Source organism: Pinus tabuliformis, chromosome Q (genome assembly GCF_031772625.1).
Source record: "Pinus tabuliformis cultivar Carrire ecotype Pingquan chromosome Q, CPIR1, whole genome shotgun sequence".
NCBI lineage: Eukaryota > Viridiplantae > Streptophyta > Pinopsida > Pinales > Pinaceae > Pinus > Pinus tabuliformis.
The window spans coordinates 544,174,182-544,197,185 of NC_142296.1; the positions used below are offsets into that span (position 1 = coordinate 544,174,182).

The 23,004-nt window shown below is 38.4% G+C and overlaps 1 protein-coding gene across 5 annotated transcripts in view; it reads right to left on the bottom strand.

The window, feature by feature from the left end:
- Positions 1-23,004, bottom strand: part of LOC149220598 (POLLEN-EXPRESSED TRANSCRIPTION FACTOR 2) — a 305,610-nt gene that overhangs the window by 35,965 nt on the left and 246,641 nt on the right. For 4 of the 5 annotated variants that reach the window (XM_089384826.1, XM_089384825.1, XM_089384828.1 and 1 more), the window contains exons 9-10: positions 9,246-9,829; positions 8,185-8,416 (exon numbers count right to left, since the gene is read on the bottom strand). In XM_089384826.1, coding sequence (XP_089240952.1) covers positions 8,185-8,416; positions 9,246-9,829 — 816 coding nt within the window. The remainder of the gene's footprint in view (positions 1-8,184; positions 8,417-9,245; positions 9,830-23,004) is intronic. The other variant, XM_089384829.1, reaches the window with a different exon arrangement.

Below are 23,004 nucleotides of genomic sequence, written 5' to 3' on the forward strand. Positions count from 1 at the left end.
TTTCATTCCCTACTCCATTCATCTCTTTATCACATGCCACCACGTTTTAAAGGATGTATCTTGGACATATTATCCCCTTTAGAAGTAGAAACCACCTAATAGGATACTTGGTTAACCCCATTTGGAGCTTGGAGACATTAGCGCATGCCAAACCCCATTATGGATGGGCATGCCATTATGAAGTCCCCACTTGTTGTCCATGGTTTGTAATCTCTTTTACTCGATTTCCTTGATGACTTGTTGTATTGGAAGACTAGGAGACGCATTGAATCTTATGCAAGATTTGTTAGTTTTTGGTAGCATCGGATGTGCTCTAACCATGAAAATTGGTGGAAAGGAAAAGGCACATGCGTTCTAAAGAACCCAGAAACTATTTGGTGAAATTCCACCCGAATTGTATTTTATTAAAATAATTAATATTTTTAATGGGGTTCCTAAATCTAAACATAGGGAAATAAAAATATTAATAGGTATTAATCAAAATATGGGTGAGAATGATTTAGAAGGCAAATCAAGTCATGTTTTGATCTTAGTCATTGATTAGAGACTTAATCTCGGTCGTTGAAGTCTCAATGAGAAAAGTATAAGAAGGAGGCTCAGGGTTCATTAAGAAAGACACACGGAGAGAACGAATTGGTCTGGAATTCGATTTTTGGGGCTAGGAAGCTGAGAATTTGAACTCAGCTTCCCATTGGAGAGAGGGAGACAGAGCTACCTAGTCAAATCTCATGTGTTGACCTAGGTAGCGGGATGAGACGATCAGAGTTGCACAGGGTGCAACATTCACATGTTGGGGTTGTTTTATGTGCAGGAGTTTGTGCATTCGATCCCTCTCTTGGGGTTGGATGGCGATAGATTCTGACTTGGTACCCTGTGGAGTGGGCTATGGAGATAATGGTGGACCTGGGTGTAGCTCAGTAAGAGGTTCCAAGCACAGGGGATACCAGCAGCACAAATTGGCATTGGGTTCCAGGTGGGACTACCTTTTGGGTTCCAAATGGTACAGTTGACCTAGCAGTTGAGTGTGCACATCCGCTAGGGGAGTCTCAGTCAACACCAGTGGCCAACCAGTTTATAGACAGACTCCTTTGGTTGTCTTGGTATGACATCTGTACACGGGATCATGGGGTGATCAGCATACTCTGGCAAGAGTTTGTCAGAAGAGGTGCCATTGGCAAGCCACCGAGCAGTGCCTTGCATAGAGTTGGGGACTCTTTGCTTTTGTGTGGGGCACAGACAATGCAGAGGAGTTGTGCAATGGTAGCATCACTGCTGACACATAGGGAGATTCGCTTCTCGAATCCCTAAGGGGGGATTTGGAGTGAAGATCCATTCATCAACGGGTATAGTGATGTGATGGTGGAGGTGATGATACCGATCAGGTGTGGGCCGACACGTAGAGACACAGCTCTAGGACATCACATCCAAGGATGTGTGGGAGCATCTAGTATTGAGTAGTGGACTACAAGTGGACATGGAGATGCATGGTGGTGTACCGTAGTGTGTTGGATCGCGTTGTGGAGTAGGAGTGCCTTACATCACATTGAGTACATGCAGGGAGTGGCTGGTGCGTTGACGCAAACAGGGCTTCCAGGGAGTTATCAGCAGATCCGAGGCGAAGAGAGTGTCATCTGTAGGATCACTCTTGAGCATTCCAACAGACTTTTGATCATACCCTTTGGGACATACCCGCCCATCATCCTCTAGTGTTGCTTACAGTCACAAAGTGTTTGGTTGTTTCCCCTTAACACTCTCCATTCATGCAGCAAGGCATGGGAGGCTCACCCTAGACAATTGGATGAGACACCGTGTGTCATGAGCCAGGAGGAGACTCTCCAGTTGAGACCCTTGGTAGGTGCACAAGTTGTCAGATACAGGCTTAGGGATGGCGTGGTTGATAGTTGAGGTAGCATATGTTCCACCCCTGAGCTCACACTTGAGGGACGTGGATGGTAGACTTCGTCTTCAGGAGGGTACCCAGACTCCGAACAGTGTCCAGGTATATCATCAATAGTTGGGATAGCAGATTTCTCTGCGTGATTTGGCATGAACAGGGCAGGTTTGCATGCGTGGAACATACTCTTGATACTTGGGGTCCACCCAGTGGATACATACAAGGGTTAGAGATGAGGGTTAGATGGGTTCTAATCGATAGCAGCGCTACGCAACGACATCCTGTGAGGGGAGGAGGTTATGAGCTCCCTGTATGTTTGGGGAATCCAAGGACCCGGTTGGCAAGTCGATCACTCCCCTTTGTGATGAGCAAGGTCATGGTAGAGGGTGATCCAGTTCACTTTGGGTTTGACACATGGGGGCCCACTGAGACCTACACAGCATGGCGAGGCAAAATTATCTTATTCTAGCTCAGGTTCGAGATTGGCAATGGAGGGGTAGATATCGGCAACATGGGGATGCCCAGGCAAGATGAGCTTGGCTCTCATAGATCTTTCACCACTAGGCCTCATGAGAGGAAGATACAGTCCGCACACAGTGGGGAGTATGTCATAATCTGAGTAGCGCAACTTCAGCATGGTGGCACCACTCTAAGATTAGCAGGGGACCTGATCATCACCGCTCTTCACAGCGCAATAACCTTTAGGGATGAGCTGACTACTATAAGGGGAGATCATGCAAATCTTCCATTAGGCTTTAGCGAGTCACCAATGGCGTGTGAGACTTTATTAGCATGGCAAGTGGGCCTACAGGATGATATCAATAGAAGCTCACATGAGCGAGACGATATCTCTGCAGGGATTGGGTGGTATCTTTGAGAGTATACTCCTGGAGTGCATGGGATGGCCTACGTGGTAGGAAAACTTCATGAGGAGTTTAGCATGGTGCCACATTATTATGATCTCCTACACATTGATGGTATACATGGGACTTTTGGTATTTATACCAAGCAGGATAGTGAGTGGAGCTAGGGGAGCTTCAGGTGGGACAGTATGGATTGGGATCCTAGTATTGAGGGATTCTTTCATGTCAGGATAGTGCAGAGACCTAGGATGACTCAGTGACACGTTTGGGACCCCGGTATTACTGATGGTTATAGGGGTGATCAGCAGACAGAGGAGGCAGTGGTTCAGGCATTTCTTGAGGACAAGCAATTTTTGGTAGGGAGGATTGTAATATACCCAATTTTGATTTTCAACATTAGAGATTAGTTTGGGAAGAGAACGCAATTCCAACACCAGGACTTAGGAGGAAAAGAGAATATTGTGGCTCTAGTGGAAAGTGGGGACCACAAGAAAGAGATATTCGACCCAAAGAGGGAACTCGCACTCTTGGAAGAGAGAGGAAAGAGAAGGGAGTGTGAATTGGGGGAGAGAGAGAGTGGGGGGCACAAGGAGAGAAGGAACCACGAATTATAAATAGAGCAAGAGGCACCCATTTTGGTCATTCATTCATCTATTCAGAAACTTGTCTTTGACATAACACACTTGAGCAGAAGTCAAGTCTGCGAGTATTGTTTGGCACACGAGTGTCTCCGAGCGGAGATCTCAACCCTTACTTCGGTGGACTTCGAGTGCCAGCCCAAGGAGGGAGTTCCATCCTTTTCCAATTGTTCCAACAGTGCAAGTGCAAGTTTGTGTGGAGGAGACACTAGCAGCAGTGCAGGGGCTGCGCAGTGCTTGGAGGATACACACTTAGGAGTTGAGGAGTGAAGGGAGTTTGGGCCTAAAACTTGAGGTGGAGTTTGGGGAAGTATTTTGAGGCCTTTTCCAACATTTTAGTGAAGCATCAAACACAGCATTTGCTAGAGGTTACATTTTTTGCTTGTGGAGGAGGGCCAAGCATTTAGGGTCAATTTTGGAGCATCAAAACTAGGACAAACCCTTTCTGGGTTTTCTGGGTTTTTGACAAGGACCTCATAAATAATTTGGCAAAATTTTCTGGGCAGATTTGAGGGGTCAAACAGGGGTCCCAATTCAGCCAACAACTAGAGGAGCCAAGGGAAATTTGGGCCGAAATTCCAAGGTCAACATTTGGCCAATTCCTTCGTGGATTTTTGTGGGTTATTGGTGGATAGGTCGGGGTTAATTTCCTGAAATTTTTTGAGCACCGAAGGAGGCCCTAACGACTATTATTTGCAGCCAGTAGTGCAGTTTTCACTGGGACAGCGCAGAATTTGTTGGGGACAACCATATTGCTTGTTAAAGCATCTGATTTCATCATCTGGATATTGTTAGCTTGCCTTGAGCAAGCTCAGGTGCATGCTTTCTGATTTTACCTTTGTACTCAGCAATTATATTTATAAAATGGCTCAGCACAACGTAGTTTATGGAGATTTCTGGTTGTTTGATGTGCTGTAAATTTTTGTATATGTTTTTACTATGTTTCCTTTGCTTAGCATTGTAAATTTCCACTAGGAATATTACAATGTCCCACTTTGTTCCATCATTATATCACATGATACCTTTCAGTCAAGGGATGTACCACGGACTTGTCACTCCCTTAAGGTTGAAACCACTTAATAGAGTCCTTGATTAACCTCCTTGCACTTGGAGACACTTATACATTCTAAAGCCCATTATGGAAGCGCATGCGACTATGAAGTGTCAACTTGGCTCCGTGATTTGTAAGCTCATTTACTCAATTACATTAATGCTTTGTTGTATTGGAAGGTGAGGAGACGCATTGGATCTTATACAGGATTGCAGGTGGATCTTCGTCTTGGGGTTTGGCCTCCCCATAAAGTGTCCAAGTTCTCTAGAGGGTCATATTGGCATTTGTAGGGTGAGGGTAGAGAGTCATGGGCCTCCACTATTGCAGAGAGTAGAAAGCCACATCACGGATCCTTTAGCTCCACTCAATGCTCATCCGTGTTCCATTTATTTGACGATGATGATGTACTTGGACCACCTTGCCCAGCCGGCTACACACTTGCACCACACACTTGGCAGTTGTTCCAAGGCCGATATGAGGATGTGTCTCACCATCGGAGACAAAGGGACAGATTACATCATTGTTCCATTGTTCGTGTTCCATTTATTTGACGATGATGATGTACTTGGACCACCTTGCCCAGTTGGCTACACACTTGCACCACACACTTGGCAGTTGTTCCAAGGCCCATATAAGGATGTGTCTCACCATGTGAGACAAAGGGAGAGATTGCATCATTGTTCCATCCCTTACAGATGGGATACAGGCTTGTTCGATCTACTTGGAGACCCATGAGGATGATTTTGTGCCCCCACGGCCACTTGGGAGCACCACATGTCACTTGCTTGGAGATCAAGGGGCCACCTCTTTCATCACTATTTTTGGAGCCCTTCCATCCATTTTGGCACATGTTGGAATTCACAAGGCCTTCCAATGGCCCTCCTAGCTATTGTATTATCGTTTCAGCCCTCCTCAGAGGCTTATTTTTCATGTTATGGAGCTATTTGGTGGGATTGTCGCCAATTAGGGTGTTATTTTGCACATTAGTGACACTTTTAGGGCGTTTGTTAGGCTAATTAGACCCACTAAACTATTAGAGTCTCATATAAATAAAATGAGGCCCCATTTGTAGCTCATCATCACTTGGATTCGTATCATTGTTTCTTCTAGAATTTCGCTATGACTATTTAAGGATGAAATGGAGATTCTTTAATGCATTTTGATGTTTGGGTTAATGCTATTCTATTTTGGAGTTTCTCTCTTGCAAATGTGATGGATGGATATACTTTTTCTGCCATGTAAGTTTCTCTTTTATGCAAAATTTTCATTATATGTTTAATGTATGGAACACTACATCATCATGCTGCTTGTGCTCTAAATTATGTAAAAATCTTGAATCACTTTGGTAGTCTTGATCTATTGCATGTGTTATTCATTGGGTAAGAAAAAGCGAATGTTCCTAGGGGTTGTCCTTGAAAACATAACCCTAAAACTCCATTATTTGACAAGTCGAAGTATAAATCCTTGTTGTAGTTGGGTAGTTGCTTCATTACGGCATGTGAAGCTACAATTAGGCTCCTTGATAGAACAAAACCCTAAATTAATCTCACTCTTGACTCCATTCTCCCAATAGACTAGGCACTAGTCCTAGATCCTTGGTGATCACATTAACTTCACAAAATATCATTCTTTCACATGTTTTCTTCCTCTTTTCATCATCCCCTAAGAATAAGGATATTTCTAGGGCTTGGTGCGAAATTTTAGGAGGATGAATTTTAGGATTCCATTCACACAAGTTTCTTCATTTATGTCTCCTCTAGGCATCCTCCAGTTTTGAACGAATTCCGATGATGGAATTTCAAATAAATTGATGCCCTAGTTATCTCACCAAGAGGGAACCCTTGAAGCTCCTTTGACTTGGGTATTTCTTGAAGGTTTGCACTTTGTAGTTCATCATTCAAAACTTTTTTCTCTTAACTATAGGTGATCATTGGATGAGCTTTTACCACGGTATATCTCTCAACCCTTAATCTCTTATAGTATTTCTCTCAAGGGATTTTTTGTGGAAAGCCACCCTAGCTTCTCCCAAAGCTCACACTTTAATTGAATCTTTCCATTGAACGACCCATCCTTGCCTCACTTTGAACCCTAGTATAAACAAATCAATCACAAGTAAGGGATTTTAGAAGTTTTGATTATAGGCATTCTTCATTTTTGAATATTCCTAAACCCGAGGTCATCCTTCCCTCAAGCCTCTTTTGGAGAGCCCTTCTTTTGCTTCTAAAACCAGTGACTTATTATCTGAGCCTCTCCTTTGAACGGCCATTGGAAATCACATTGTGCATCGTTATTGACCTCATCATTCTAGTGATTTCCCTATAGCGTGATTCGGATTGGATCATTATATTGTTTGTCATCCATCTCGATGCATCCAGAGTGGAAAAAGTGGAGGAATCATCTCACAGGACCGTTTTTACCGGTGGGACCCAGTTTGGCAAAACGGGCTCTGAAACCTTCCAGGAGCGTTTTGAGGCATCAAACGACGTTTTTTGGGGTAAAACTTCATCGCTTTGGTGTCACACTTTTCCATGTTGTTCTACACTCAGAGATCTTTACAATAGCACAAAAAGCGCGTTAATCGAAGTCCGTATGAAAAAGTTATACCACTCAGAATTTGACCTTCCTATTTTGACACCTATAATTTAAGAGGATGTCGCGTCAACCCCCATTATTCATGAAAAAGGGGCTAGCCACGTGTTTGCGATGTAAAAGACTCTAGAAGAGTCTATATTGTAACTCTAGCTAAGAGATAATGTAGTCAAACTTAACCACTAGTAGGCTATCGAGTTGTGTTATAACCAAGCCACTAGGAGGAAGAGGCATTCTATTCTTTCAAGAGCATTTGTTCCATAGCTAAGCAAAGATAGCCAAGAGCGATAAGAGGTAGAGCACACACAGAGCATATGTGCACAGTAGTAGCCCATAGGAAACAGGTATTACTTCTTTGTGCCCGCAGCCTTATTTTTCCAGATAGAGAAAGAGAGTGAAGCAGCCTCACCTTCCAGCTAGGTTTTCGCCCGAAAGGGTTTCCGAGAGCATATTTTGTGTCTTTTGTGGGTGTGAGCTTATTTTGTCATTCTCTATTTTCTACATAATTTCCATTCACATGCATGCACTGATTACAGTTAAATATATAGATCTTAAAGTTTAATAAACATGTAATAGTGTAGAATCTCATATTTTTAATATAATATTATCAGATTTGTTGTGACAAACTGTTCAATGGAATATCCACGGCAGTTTATAGATCATAGCGGAACTGCTCCCATCAGTGAAAGTCTGTAAAGAGCAAGGGACATTGACTGAGGTGACATTGGGTCCTTGTCCCATTGTTGCCACTTGATCTAGTAGTAGTCCCTTTGGAAACCCTCCTAAAACCCCTGCTAAATTAAGCGGTAACAGTTACAAATGAGGCCCTGCATATATAGTAGGCAAGGTGCTCCTTCACGAATAGCCATGAACTTTGGGACATATTATTTAATTACACATTATTGTGATTCTTATTATTTATATTATTTATTCATAACATTTTCAAAATCATTAATATGTCATTCTTTTTAGATATCTACTCAATACCTCAACAACGAATTAAATAGATGCCCTATTTATATGAAACTACAATTTAATTTGAGTAGCAAGCAAGTAATAAAGCAATAAATCATTTCACACACACAACCATATAAAGAATTCATAGGTTTTCCTTTAAAATTTGACATCATGAAATGGACCAACACGTACCTCATGAAGGAGAAGACACTCAATTATGGAGTCTTCCCAATCAATCCCACCTTTTTCGAGCTTCCCTTTTCTTTTCTTTGAAAGTGATGACAAAATGCCTGATTGTCTTAAATCATCTTTGATTTGTTGTGCATCCTTTTGTACACCTATATTCTTGAAACCCAAGTGTTTGGTCTTTGGTTTATTCAATTTACTTATACGTAACTTAGCAGCATTGATTTTATGTCTACGCCTGCAATTCAAAATAAGCTCGAAAATGAGAATTCCTCTGGAAAAGAAAAACACACAAACGAGATTATAGTGCAATAATAACCGTGTACATTGCTTAATTAGGTTTTGCATATAAAACTACAATAAAAGCTTTCTAATAGAGTGCTTTTCTAATAGTGTGCTATGTCCCAAGGATGAAAATAGTAGCGTCTCGACATGCAAATCGAAGGTTCAAAGTTCAGAGTTAACTAATATGGAATTTTTTGTTGTTAATCTTAGTTTATATTAAATTTATAGGAAAATGATTACTAAAGTGTGGAGCTCAAAAAACACTCCACCATTTACTTCTTGGATCAACAAAGGTTTTCAATTAAAACAGGATGGTTGCTTTGTTAACAATAACCTGATCATCTGTGAAAAAAAATTCAATCTTAGAAATGTGGGAAGCTTTACAAGCATTTTCAGGATTTCTCTTTTGGCTTTTAGAAATGTGGGTAGCTTTTCAAGCATTTTCAGGATTTCTCTAGTCAATGATAAAAGAGAAGATTTTATATCCTGAAGTCTAAAGTTCTAGACAGCAGTTCATGCAAAGAGCAATAGTTAGCAATGACCATTGGGTTATTGTGTAAGACTTCCCTGCAATAATAAACAGCTTGTTTCTCACATTTAGACGCATATATACACGTGAATGACTTCATAGACATTAAACACACTCCTTGCAACATTCCCCCGACTAGACACTAGGCCATACCAGCTTTCTTATGTAGTTCATAATATTTCAATCAAGTGAATTTTCTAACCAGTAAAATAACAAAATAAGGGCAATCTATTAAAGTTATAGTTGCACTAACCTTGCACGTGCCTCAACACTTGCAACAAAAGAAGGTGGCAGAGCATCTGATTCAACTTGCTTATCCACAATTTCCTGCATTGAAACCCTTTGATGAGGAAGAGTACTGCCATGAGGATATCTGGCAAGTATGCTCTGGCCATGTCCCTTCTTTTTACCAGTAACTTCATGTCGCCTCTTTCTGGTATTCTCCTCAGACCTTAAAACATTTGCTCTTATTGAGGCGTGCTGTAGTAAGAACTGGTCATGTATTTTAGCTAAGTCTTTTGCAGATATCTTATGTTCACCTGCATCAACCAAATCCAATCCACGCTGTTGTTGCTCAATCAAGTCTGTAGCTGCACCATTAGTATTTAATCCAGATTGTGGGTGCTGCTCAGACATTACAGGGCCACCAGTGATATCCACCAATTTGCATTGTGTCTGTCCTTCAGACAGCTTTAACCTTTTCTCTACAGACAAATACTTCAATGAAGTATAAGACTTGTTTGCAGCTGTTTCAACTTCCATAGGCAACAATGAAGCTTTACCATTTACAATCTTTTCCTTATCCTTGAATTTAGTCTTTGCTTTTATCTCCATATACTGCAAAAAAAACAATTTTAAAAAATGATGATTTATCAAATTATATTCAGTCCACTTTGAGATAGTATCTAGCCAAGCGTGTTGTTTCTGAGCCATAGTGAAAGATAGCAATTTACAAAACCATGCCATGAGTTCAAAACTGGCAACAAAGTTCAGCTTCAGGGAGCAAAGACATTTATGAACAAGAACCTATTCTTACAAAAAAATGTATGTATTTTGCATAATTTTCAACCTTCAATAAAGGGTGTTTTGTTTGATACAAAGCTGCAGAAACTACCGATTGATCAGTGAATCCACAATTTCTTTTTTATTTTTGAGAATTACATCTCATAGAGTATCTTTGGCTAGAATGTTGCACTATGAGGGGCATATCTATGCCATCAAATCCACCCTGGATTTGCACCTAGCCTCATCTGCATGCACCTGGAGGGTTCTGAAACCAGGTCTCTGCATCAATACAAGCCTGATAGCCTAATCCGCAAAACAAATCAAAATTGAATTTCTCACCCACCAGAAAATTGTGAAATTAAAATAATTACTGCAGAGGGGACCCTAACATTTGACCTGTGCAATTTATTGCAACGTCTCACAAGTCTACCAATTTATTGCTGACTTTTAGGTAAATTATCGCTGCTCAGGAAAATATTTTGCACTCTTTTCTTATTTTGGTTTCTGATTTCTGATTTCAACTGCTTGGCAACTTTTTGCTGGTTTTTAAAGTATTTATTGGTTTCATTTTCTGGACCTTTGCCGAGTCATTGCCAAGAACAAGTTTTGCAACACTGGTTTTACTAAGGAGATTAGGTGTTGAGCATATCAATAAAATTCCTACTAATGTCATACTATCTCCCTTTTCGGTTTCTGCTGTCTATTTTTATTTCTCTATGAACAAATTTCTTGTCAAACAATACAATTTAGCCTGCTGAAACTCTTTTCCACGGATATGGAAGATTCTAGTTCTGCACACAACCGAAAGAAAAAATTAATGAATATCTCTAATCTTTGTCCCTGGGTTCACTAATTTGTCATGAAAAGAATTGGCACTTGTGCATATGATTTTTATCTGTATACATTGTTTTTGTCTAACATCATAAGTAATTCTTCACAAAAATAGAAAACGTTATTAACATATGTTACCCCTCAAAATGAGCCCTCATTTTGAGACATGCTTCCCAGCGACACAAGCCTTTTTCTCATAATGCCTTTCAGCGTGGTAAATTTTTGATAGTAGACTAATCTAAATATGCATAGTTGATTACAGCCTTGTCTCTCTTCATTGGAAAGGAATACCATCACCTATAGGCTAAATGGGGGTATTTATGGCATTAATTTGAGATCATTTCAACTGTATGTGAAAAGGTCACCTAATGGATATTCTAAGGTTAGGATACAAGAAAGGCATAATTTAGGCATAGAGCTCCAATTGGAGTCAATTTGCTTTCTTTATAGAGGCCTAGGGTTAAGAGCAGTGTTGTTAAAATCGCGATAAAATCGCGATTTTATCGGAAAATCGCGATTTTTTCCTCTGCCCGATCAAATCGCGATTTTTATACCAAAAAATCGCGGACTTTTTTTTATAGCGATTTTTTCGGAAAAAATCGCGATTTTTACAGAAAAAATCGCAGAGGCACGGGGCAGCGGGCTTTTAATAGGCGAAAATCGATTTTTTTTATGTCATTTTGCTGTTTGCGCGCGGAGGAGGAGGAGAAGAGGTGAGGGAGAGGAGCTGGAGGAAATCAATAGGATTAGACTTTCATTTTATTGTATATGACATTATGACATAATGAGATACATTATCATATTTTTTGTTGATATTTTGAGGCTGAGTTGGGACTCAGGACTTACTATTCAGGACATGATTCAATGTTATGTGTGATTTTAGCGCTAGAAATGATATTAAACATCTTATATATTAGTTTTTTTATCATATTTATGTGTCAATGTATTTATTTTATGTTGTAGATGGTTTAGATATTAAAAAAATTGAAAAAAAAATGAATATTTTTGTGCCAAACGCTTTTTTCCCGCTTTTTTCCGCTTTTTTCCCGCTTTTAACGATTTTTTCCGCTTTTTTCCCGGCGCCAATTAAATCCCGATCGCGCTTTGTGCAACATTGGTTAAGAGCACAAGACCTAGGGCTCAATTGGTTGGTTGAGTGTTGAGGTGACCGAAGGTCAAGGCAAAGAGGAAGGGTTTCCAACAATGACTTTCAACAAGGACAAGACACATGAAACCCTCAAAAAGCCCCCAAGTTGAAGCTAAATCCAAACAAGGGGTAGCCTAGAGCTAGTAACTAGGGCAAAGAAATTTATGGACGAAATTGAAGTGAATACTTACAAAAAAAAAGGGATTTTGTGGCAACCACTATCCTCTTGCCATTTCGACTCTCCAACTCCAGAAATTCGTTGAATTAGGGAAAAGAGAAGAAAGAGGAAATTTATGGATAAAAGTTAAAGTGATCATCAACAAAGGATGGCTAGTGCTTTAGTCTTGGGTCGATGGAGTCTATGAGTCAAATGAATGACCAAAAATTCGCTGAGGAAGGATAAATGATGCTTGTTCTCGCAAAATATAGCAAGCCTTGGAGAGGGAAACCCTACAGGGTATAAACTAGACAATGGGACAACAATGAGGTAGAGGCCCAATGTCACCTTAGCCAAAACCCCCTACTCTTTACGGATTTTCACCAATGGGAGGAGTCCTAGTTAGAGAGATAGAGACTAATTCTATGACATATAGGCTATAGATAAGGAATGAGATAATCTCACTAGAGGTCATTCAAGAGAGGCACAATATAAGTTCACAGGCTTCTTTAAAGAAGCAATTCGCTCTCAACGAAAATCCCTAGAAAAGGGGGATGCAAGACCTAGGGTTTGATGTAACTGACGATAATGGGAGTTCCAAAGGTCAAGGCCAAAGAGAAAAGGTTCCTTGTGATGGATTCCAACAATTACAAGGCTCATGATACCTTCATTAAAGTCTAACAAGTTGAGGGAGAAGAAACTAGGGTTTTCCTCTTAGGGAAACACCTAGGGCAAGAGATTTTATATATGAAACTTAAGTGGATGCCCACCAAAATGATAGGTCATATAGTCAAGACCTACCTCTTGATGTTTAGGCTCTCAAACCACCAAAAACCCTCTCTAGAATTTCGCTCTAAGCCCTAGATTGTCCTTCCTCGCCTTAAAAGGACCGAAGTTGAGAGAAAATTTCAAGGTGATCACCAAGCGATAGAATTGGTGCCTTGTCCTATGGGCATATGGAATCTAGGATGCTTAAGATAAGCCATATTTGTTCCCAAGGAGGCCGAAATTTGATGCCCTAGCTATCAAATTTTGAGGACTTATCCATTCAATGGAAAATTGGAGTTGCATGGGAGAGCTATAAGGAGATCACCACTAGGAACATTCATTGCATGTTAAGATGAATAGCGCATACAACATTCATCTAGATATTCTTCAATAAATTGATCTTCAACAAATTAGGGCACAGAGATTTAACATAGAATCAATAGTTCCATGCATTAGACATTCAAGAAAAGATATTCAACAATAGGATTCACTTACAAGATAACATGCAATGTACCCTACCATTAGACCAAGAACAGCTCCAAAGAATAGCCAAAAGTCAACTTCCATACGCATCCAAAGATCTCTAGTCTACCCACCAGAAGCAAGTGTGAGTTCTTTAAAGAGGTTTGAATTCACAAGTTTGATGATGAGAGAGATCAAATGAGGTCTCTGTAATACATGTGTCCAATGATGTCTAATTTTAGCCTATTAGCCCCTCAACTAATAAAATAATGGGCAAATACTAGGTAAGGTCACAAGTCAACCTTATAGACAATGTGAAAACATAATAATTAACCCATAGGAGGGTCGAAATGTTGATGTCATGCATGTGTAGGCCTCCTTTAGGCAAGCGTTGGGCTCCTCTAGTGCCAAAATGAGTGTAGAGGGCTCCAAAAATCAAGGTCTAGGGGTTGGCCCCTAGACTTCCATGCAAATCATCTTATGGACCCCAATTTTGGGTTTGGGGCACAAAAGTTGGTCTCATGGGTCTCCTGGTGGTGAAATAGCCTGGTTTTGCTCCAACGTTGAGGGCTCTGAGGATGGTGCTAGCCCTCCCATGTCTCAAGGGGTGAAACAAACCTCATCTGGGCCTCGAATCAACTTCCAAACCATGTGATCACTGCTAAGTCAACTGGGGCATGTTGGTCCAAGTGCATCATCTCGGGAGTCGTAAATAATATGGAGCAAATTGCAAGCTTGTTGAGGTGTTGAGGATGCCCACGAATATGAACGATGATCTGCAAATGACAAGAGTCCCATGGCTCTCAACGGTTCACCTACAGGGTGTCATATGCTCCTCTAGTGTGCTTGGGTCCCAATTAAGTTGCCCAGCCCATGATGAAAACCGCCTTCCAATCACACACAATATCCAGTGATGCATCTTCACCATTAGGTACAATAATCATTATTGCATCTAAGTGGACCAAGCTTGTTAATCAAGGGCAAAATGACACTTCATATAAGGCTTCTCTTGCAAATTTGGAGTTTTGATCACGTACTAGTGTTAACTTCCTAGGTAGGAGTGTCTAATGGACGACCCTATTAGGTATTCATGTCCCCTAAGGTGGAAGACAAGTCCTTGGAACATTCTTCAATCAATAGGTGTCATGTGAATAATGATACAACGGAGGGGAAAAGGGGTCTTAGGGCAAAATTCCATGGTGAAATGGGGTTACAAATGATGAGGAATTCCACATTTTGGGCATGCAAATGTAAGGAGGGAGCAATCGTGGATGCATGAGTTACCCCAACCTTTATTTTCCACCCCTCTTATTGTCTTTTGCATCTCCTTGATTTTTCTTTGTATTATTGCCTGATACTCTAGGAAATGAGAGCATGCGTTGAATGATGTGTAGCAGTGGTTACCCCCATAGTGGTGGTGTATTTCATCACACACCATGGGTTTGGACATGCAACGGTTCCTTTCCATGATGTGGTAGGGCAACATTGGCTCCAAGAACCAGATGATGGCCATAATGATAAGGGGTAGAGCTCATGCTTGGCTTTTGCCCACATGCTAATGTTAATGTCCCAACCATCTTTTGTATTTTAATTTTCTTTCTTGTGTTTCTTGCTTGTAGCCTATTGACCACTCTGTGTCAAGTTTCAACTACCCTATACCAGTACACCTTTTCGCAAAAGGATTCCATCATGTTCAAGCATTCATATCATCTTGGATTCGTCATCATCAGTCATTAGTTTCTCAGAGTCGTAAACCCATTTTGCAAAATGTTAATGTAAATGATGCTAGGAAAACCGTGTATGTATGTAAAAACCTAGGTAAGCCCATTATCTTGGTAACGAATTTCATCCTAGGAGGTTTTTTGTCTCATTGATTCATTTGTGTTTCTAAACACAAATAATCGACAAAGTTTTTCCCTCCAACCTCACCCCAAAGCTAGAGTGAGATTTATTTTTAAGATCTTAAGGTGGATCCTAGTGTTTTAGTCGAGTCTTTTGTAAAAGTGATTTGAGAATAATTTAAGCTAATTTGATAAATTATTTTATTACAAATCACTTGGTTTACTGGATCATAGTGAGTCGCAGAATTGGGTAGTAAATTGAGGGTTTATAACAAACGGATGTTCCCCCTTTGAGGATTGAAATGTAATTATCTTATGTAAAAAATATTTTAGTGTATGGTCCCTCATTGGCTAAAATATTAGAAGGTAGAAAAATTTATTAATCCCCTCATGTGTCAATTAATTAAATTTTCTAGCAAAAATAAATTAAAATTCTAAGCCAGAAATTTAATTAAATAGAGTCAAAATTAAAATCTTAGAGAAATTAAATTCTCCAAATGGAAAATTCGTGTGTATCAAAGAAATTAATTTTTGGAAATCCCCCACCAAAGGAATATTGGAAATTTCAAGAAAAAGTAGACCCTTGGGCCTTAGTAGTTAAGCCAAAGTCATTTTTTTGAAGAAATTAGCTCAAAATAATTAGTTTTGAACTAATAAAAACTTGATTAAAAAAAATTCGAAAATTCCTCAAAGTAAAGATTTTCGACGATGGAGATTAAAAGATAATCAAATATCTATCAATGGTTGAGATTATTTTGACAAGGATCAAGCCAACCAGTCGTTTGGGGGATTTATCTATAAATTAGGAGTCGTTTGCTTCTCAAAAGACAAATTAAAAAAAAAAAAAAAAAAAATTGAGAAAGCTCTAAGTCAAACTCTGCCATTGTAATATTTTTCTGGAATTAATAGAAAAGACTTTGGGGTTTATTCATGGTGGTGTTCCTCTTCAATTCTATTTGTAATATTTTTCTAAATCTTGTGCTTAAATGCTCTATTGAATTAAATTTTATAATTTTTTTAATTTCATTAGCCATCAATTGGACTATCTATTTGCACAGGGATTGATAATATCGCCGATATATTTTCGACAAAACGATATATTGCAGAGAAAATATCGCGATATTTTCAAAATATCGACAAAATATTACGATATTTTGAAAATATTGTCATATTTTGAAAATATCGACTATGTTTAAAAATCTGATAAAAAAGCAAAAAACAAAAAAAAAATTATGCTTGTCGATATTTGCCGATATTTTCGCCGATATTGTCGATAAGATATTTTTGGACTTGTATTACCTCTGAGATAGTAGTAGGTCAGCTACCAATGCCAGAGCATCTAAAATAATTGTTTTGGGGTTTTTGGTTTTAGTTTTGGAAGACCAATGAATGAAGACAGATGTAGAATTGAAATATTTAATCCTTTGGATAATATTAATATCTCAGCAAAACGTTGTTATAAAGCTTTACACAGTGATATAGATCAAATAGAGGTGAGAAGAAAATAGAAAATAATATGATTATCACAGTGTCCAGACTGTAAAACAGAACAATCATAAGTATGAAAACCTTCTAAACTATGTTCCAAAGGTTCAAGGCAATATACTTAAGCTTACAAAAGATACAGATAATTTATTGATTAGAGGGGATTAGCTAAACAGACAGTTCATTAATCCATTCTCTTAATAGATGATCACTTCAAGAGTTTATAGGAATAGATTGAGACACAATTATCCCTACCTAGATATCTCTATAAGTCATAAGCATATCAAGAAAAACATAATGATTGATAACTAGAAAAACTTACAGGATAACACAAACTGTGTAAAACCAAATTCAGAATCCTCTGCTTTGTATTAAGGTTCCAGAAAGACTGAGTACATCAAGTGTTTAGAAAAGCTTCCTTCAAAGGTGCAACCAGGTTCAAAGTAGAATGAACAATCACGACTTAACAAGCAATGAACAATGAACCTTGAACCCATAACAACTCGAGAAGAGAGTTATTTATACAATAATGAAACTAAGAAAATATCCTAAAACTGATTAAGATTTATTCTAGGAAATGAAAGATCTTCATGCAAGAAGATAAGAGCAGCTATTGAACCGCTTCTTGCTGTCCCTTTTATTCAGGTTGTGTTGACTTTGTTGTTTGATATTTTGCCCTTTAAGCTGCTTGATTATTTGTATCCTTTACGCTCATTTGATCTTTCATTTGATACTCTTTAAACTCTGTGAATATCCTTTCACCCTGCTGAGTAGCCTTAACTGTGTTCCTTTTTACCTTTACTGTGCATTTCAGGGTTTAAATGTGTTTTTCAACAGTGAATCGCTTTAGATTTTATGTTACAGGGTAAAGTGATTTGATATGATCTTCATATTTGTCTTCCAATTGTATGCAAGCCTTTTTCTTTGTAAGCCTAGAACAAAAGTTTTTACCTACAAAACACAGAAATTGTTAAGAAAAACATAAGTGACAGAGAAAGTCGTCAATGGCTTTATTGAGCTCCAAAGAATATTGGAAGAAGTCCAGAGCGTATCGGAAGGTAAAACAATGGTTTTATTGGTCGCAAAGGTTTATGGAGGTTTCACTGTGTAAACGGGCGAAACAAATCAAAATGGTGATGTTTACGTTTAAACGGAAAAACAATTAACTTTTTTAAATATGACGCAAAGTGAATAGCGGCCATTTTGTTGTTATGCGGGAGGTGGTTTTGGTTTTCATCGCACCGCTTATGAGGCGCGAGCAGTTTTTGGGAGGGGTCACCCGATATAGCCTAGAGCCTGACACGTAGCAAGAGGAGGCTGGTGGAATACTGCTTTTTCGAGCGAGTAATGCTAGGGTAGATAGCCAACCCGAAATCACTGAGGGTCGTTAGATTTGATCGGACGGTGGTGGAGCGAAAAAGCAGCGTTTAGGGGCCCAATGATTAATCATGGCGGTATGGGCTTTATTATGAGTTAAAAGTTGAGATTAGTGGGGTTTTACGATTAAATAGAGGTTTAAGTTGGTTCTTCGTTTAAATCATAAAAACATTTTAACAAAGAAATCCTTCGCAAAACAAGGTATGGCGAACTTGAAATAGTATGAATTCGAGTGGATAAATGACGTCGAGTCTGGGTTCCCATCGCATATCGCAATCGCAGTTTAGCGAAGGAAGGCCCATCGCAAAGGAATGTGATAGGGGTCGAACACGATGTGGAAAATATATCATGGATAATACTGCGATCGGGTCTGGGTTCCCATCGCATATCGAAGATCGCAATGGCAGAGGGTGCATGTTTCAGCCGAGACTTGCGATGAGGGGCGGATGAGAAATGGGCAATGAATTATGATATATATTTGCGTTGATTCCGGGTCCATCGCGCATTGCATATCGCAATGCAGAGGAGAGTGGATGCATGTTGAAAAGTTTGCGATCCACCGATATGCGATACATAGTTTTATAATAAAACTTATGGTTTCGGGATATTTAATAAAAGGAGTTAATAATATAAGGGAAAGGGACTTTTAGGGGTTTAATACGCTAAGTTAGCATTAATATGAAATATGAGCGGAAAGGGGAAATACGCTAAATATAATGCCTTTTCATGAGTTATTTGATTTTCACATATATACATCAATGCTTAGGCTAAACAACTTTTTGTGGGTTTTTGGGTAAAAGGGAATTTAACATGGGTTTTTCACTTTTCCTAGGCAAAAAGGATTTTAACTTTAGGAAAAGGGGCTTTTTATGGAAAATGAATGAATATGAACTGTATAAAGATGGGAAGGGGAAATTAGTAAATATAGGGATGAATGGGGATTAGGGAAGTTAATTAATTGATCTTGTAGACCTTCATTTGCTTCGTGTAATTGCATCATGGACATAGAAACATATGATAAAACATTATGAATGTACATTTTGTCCAATCAATCATCATACTTCTGCAACCTTTCTTCTACTTACCCTTTGCTTATCCTATCATTTTTTTTCACTTAATGGGTGTATTTAAGCTAGCAAACCCTTTTCCTTTCTTTTTATTTTTAAAAAAACAAACTATCTAATTCTAACCTTATAACATCCAAGGGCTCAGATTAAACTGATGAGCACCTTATTATTCTCTACCTAACTACTGATCTGCCAAGATTAAACAGTTTGGCCAGATCTTTATTCTCTAATTATAACATCAAATTTAAAGCATGAAGCAGTCAAGATTAAACTATTTGACTGTCATGGGTTGTGGCATTTATGACAAGCTGCACACAACCATTATTTTGCAAAAAAAATAGTAGTGGCATTTAGACTTGCTCACTTTCAGAGTTTATTTGTTTTCTTTTCTTTCTAACCTAACATTTTCTTTTTGCCTTGATTTTTTAGGGCATCTAACCTAACATTTTCTTTGATATGGACATCATCATCAAGATATTTTCAAAAACATTTTATTCAATATTGTTATGTCCATATCCTAACTTAACATTTTTTCAAAATATTTTTTTTTATTTTTTTATTAATTTATTCTATCTTATCAAAACCAAAAAATGCTACAATATTGGCTCCATCTAGGGACTGCTTTCTCCTGTAGAATGCAAAGAACCTGCAGATCCATGTGCCTTCTCCTCGGGCTATGGAGTCCTTGTTGTAAGAAAGATCACACTGACATCTTGAAAAGTAAAAGAAAACCAGAGTATTTACAATGAAAACTATTTCAACTTCTTAGTACTGAATGTAATGTTTGAGAAACCTTCCATTTACAAGATAAGTGGAATATAGCCCCTCAAGATTCTGCAGCACAAAAGTGTTGTTACCCTTCACTTCAGCAATTGCTAAAGGTCCAAACCATAGATTGTCAAATTTGCCATGCTTTCCTTTCTCTTCTCTCCTGGCATCCCATCTTAGAACTAGATCACCTTCCTTAAAGTCCCTTTCCCTAGCTCTTCTGTCAAACAGGGCCTTCATCTTATTCTGATATTTCTTCAATTTGTGTTGAACTTCATCTCTGTTTTCATTAAGTTCAATAATCTGATTTATTCTTCTTAAAAAATCATCAGGTTCATCTGTTGAATCCTACAAGAATTTTAAAACAAGGAAGGCCAAATTGGTAGGGAAGATTGTATCTTTTCCATAGACTAATTGAAATGGAGATTTTCCAGTTGATCTCTTTGGAGTAATTCTGTTTGCCCATACTGCATAAATCAAATGTGAATCCCAATTCTTTTTATGATCAGCTATAGTCTTTTTTATTACCTTTACCAGACTTTTGTTTGATGACTCTGCAAGGCTATTACCTTAAAGGTAGTATGGAGTTGAATGATGTAACAAAATTTGATATTTCTGGCAAAAGTCAATTATTTTAACACTAGAAAAAGTTGTTGCATTATCAGTGACAATTTGAGTTGGGCAATCAAATCTAGATAAGATATTCTCCTCAATAAACTTAATTACTACTGAATCAGTAGCATTTATGACTGGAATTGCTTCCACCCATTTAATAAAGTAGTTTGTTGCAGTGAGGATCCATCTATGTTGATTACTTGAAGTGGGGTGAATCTCTCCAACAAAATCTAATCCCCATTGAGAAAAAGGTGCTGAAACTATTGATGGAACGAGTGGAAGAGCCGCTAATTTTTGTTTACCAGCAAACATTTGACAAGGAACACAACCTCTGACCTTTGCCCCTACTTGTAAGAACAATGTGGGCCAATAAAATCCTCCCCTCAAAATCTTGTATGCTGTTGCTCTCCAAGCGTAATGTCCTCCACAAAATCCTGTATGAAACTGATCAATGATTCCTTCAATTTCTAATTCTGTTAAACATAATAACAAAATATTCAGTGGATCTTTCCAGTATAAATTTGCATTTATAATGCAGTACTTGACTAATTTTAACTTAAGGGTTTTATACTGGGTTTTGGAGAATGATGCTAGACACTCAAAATGGATCAAAAAATTTACAATATCTTGATACAAATTTGACAACAAGAATTTGTCATCAATGTGTATAGGACTGATCTGCTCAAAAGGTAGAGGTTCTTGTGGATTCTCCCCTTTAGGATGAAGGGAAGGTTCTTGTATTTCTAAAACAGAATTGATTCCAAGTACTTTGTAGTTGGATTCAGCTAGAAGCTTGGATAATCCTTGACCTTTTACTAGCTTGGTAGTCTTGATAGTTAGATCAAGCTCCAGAATTTGAGTGATCCATCTACCTCTTTTCCCATAAGTGTCTGGTTGGGTTAGGACAATTTTCACAGCACTATTAGGGACATAAGCAATAATAGGTGAATGTAAGACATACATCCTGAATGATTTCAGGGCTTGAATGAGGGCATAGGCTTGCTTCTCAATGATGTCATACTTAAGCTCAGCATCTCTCATAACCTTGCTGAAAAAGGCTATGGGTTGGTCATGGGAATCTTCATTTTTCTGTAATAGAACAGCAGCAAGGGTTGTTTCAGAGGCAAAAGAAAAAATACTAAATGGCTTAGTATAATCAGGGCTGGCTAAGGTGGGAGCTTCAGAGATAGCCTTTTTTATTTGTTCAAATGCATGCCTAGAAGAGGCAGTCCATTTGACTTCATGGTCCTTTTGGAGCATGTCAGTTATATCTTTTACAATCTCTGCATAATTTGGAATAAATATCCTAAGAAAATTAATCTTGCCTAGAAAAACTTGAATCTCCTTCTTGCTTCTAGGTAAGGTCAATGTTTCAATCGCAGATACTCGTTTGGGGTCAATTACTACTCCCTCCTTTGAAATTATATGGCCCAACAATTTTCCTTCTTTGACAGCAAACAAGGACTTCTTAGGGTTCAATGATATTCCAAATTTTCTACACCTATCAAAAACCTTCATCAAGTGCTTTAGATGTTTCTGATCAGATTTAGAAAAAACAGTTATGTCATCAAGATAAATAACCACAAATTTATTTACCTAACCCATAAAATCTATGTCCATAGCTCTCTGAAATGTTGCTCCAGCATTGGTTAAGCCAAATGGCATCCTAGCGTACATGAATGTACCCCAGGGTGTAGTAAAGGTTGTCTTCTCTCTGTCTGTTGTATCAACATTCACCTGATTGTAACCTGAAAAACCATCAAGCATAGAAAGTCTTTGTGCTCTTAAAACCATTCGAAGTAACTTATCCATTTTGGGCAAAGGATAATTATCTTTTAATGATGCCTTGTTCAAATTTCTAAAATCCACACAGAGTCTTATTTCTCCATTTTTCTGTCTAACGGGAACTAGATTTGCAACCCAATCAGAATATCTAAGAGGGAGGATGATCTGAGCATCTAGCATTTTCTTAATCTCACTTTCTACAATTGGTAGAAGGGCTGGATTTATCCTTCTCAAATTCTATTGATAAGGTTTTGCTTCTGGCTTCAAAGGAATCTTATGTTGTATTAATGAAGTATCATAAGTCTTTAGATCAGCACAAGTCCAAGCAAAAACATCCTTATAATTTTGCAATAACTTAAGATATTGAGCTTTGATCTCAGGGTCCAGAAATGCACATATTTTGATGTTTTTGATATCTTCATCAGTTCCAATGTTAATCTCTTCTATGTCATCTTCTAAAGAAATGCACTGAGGGTTTTGGAGGACATCATTTCGATCAAACAATTTTTCTAAAGGAATGAGTCCTTTTGGAATAAAATTATTAGATAATGAATAATGTCATGATTAGCAATTTGGGTTTTAAAATCTGAAGTATCATTTTTGTCTGCATTTTCATTTATTTCAGTTCTATCTTCATCAATTTGTAGAAATGAAAAATCATATATTACCTGCAGAAATGACTTCAAATGTTCATCATCTTCGAA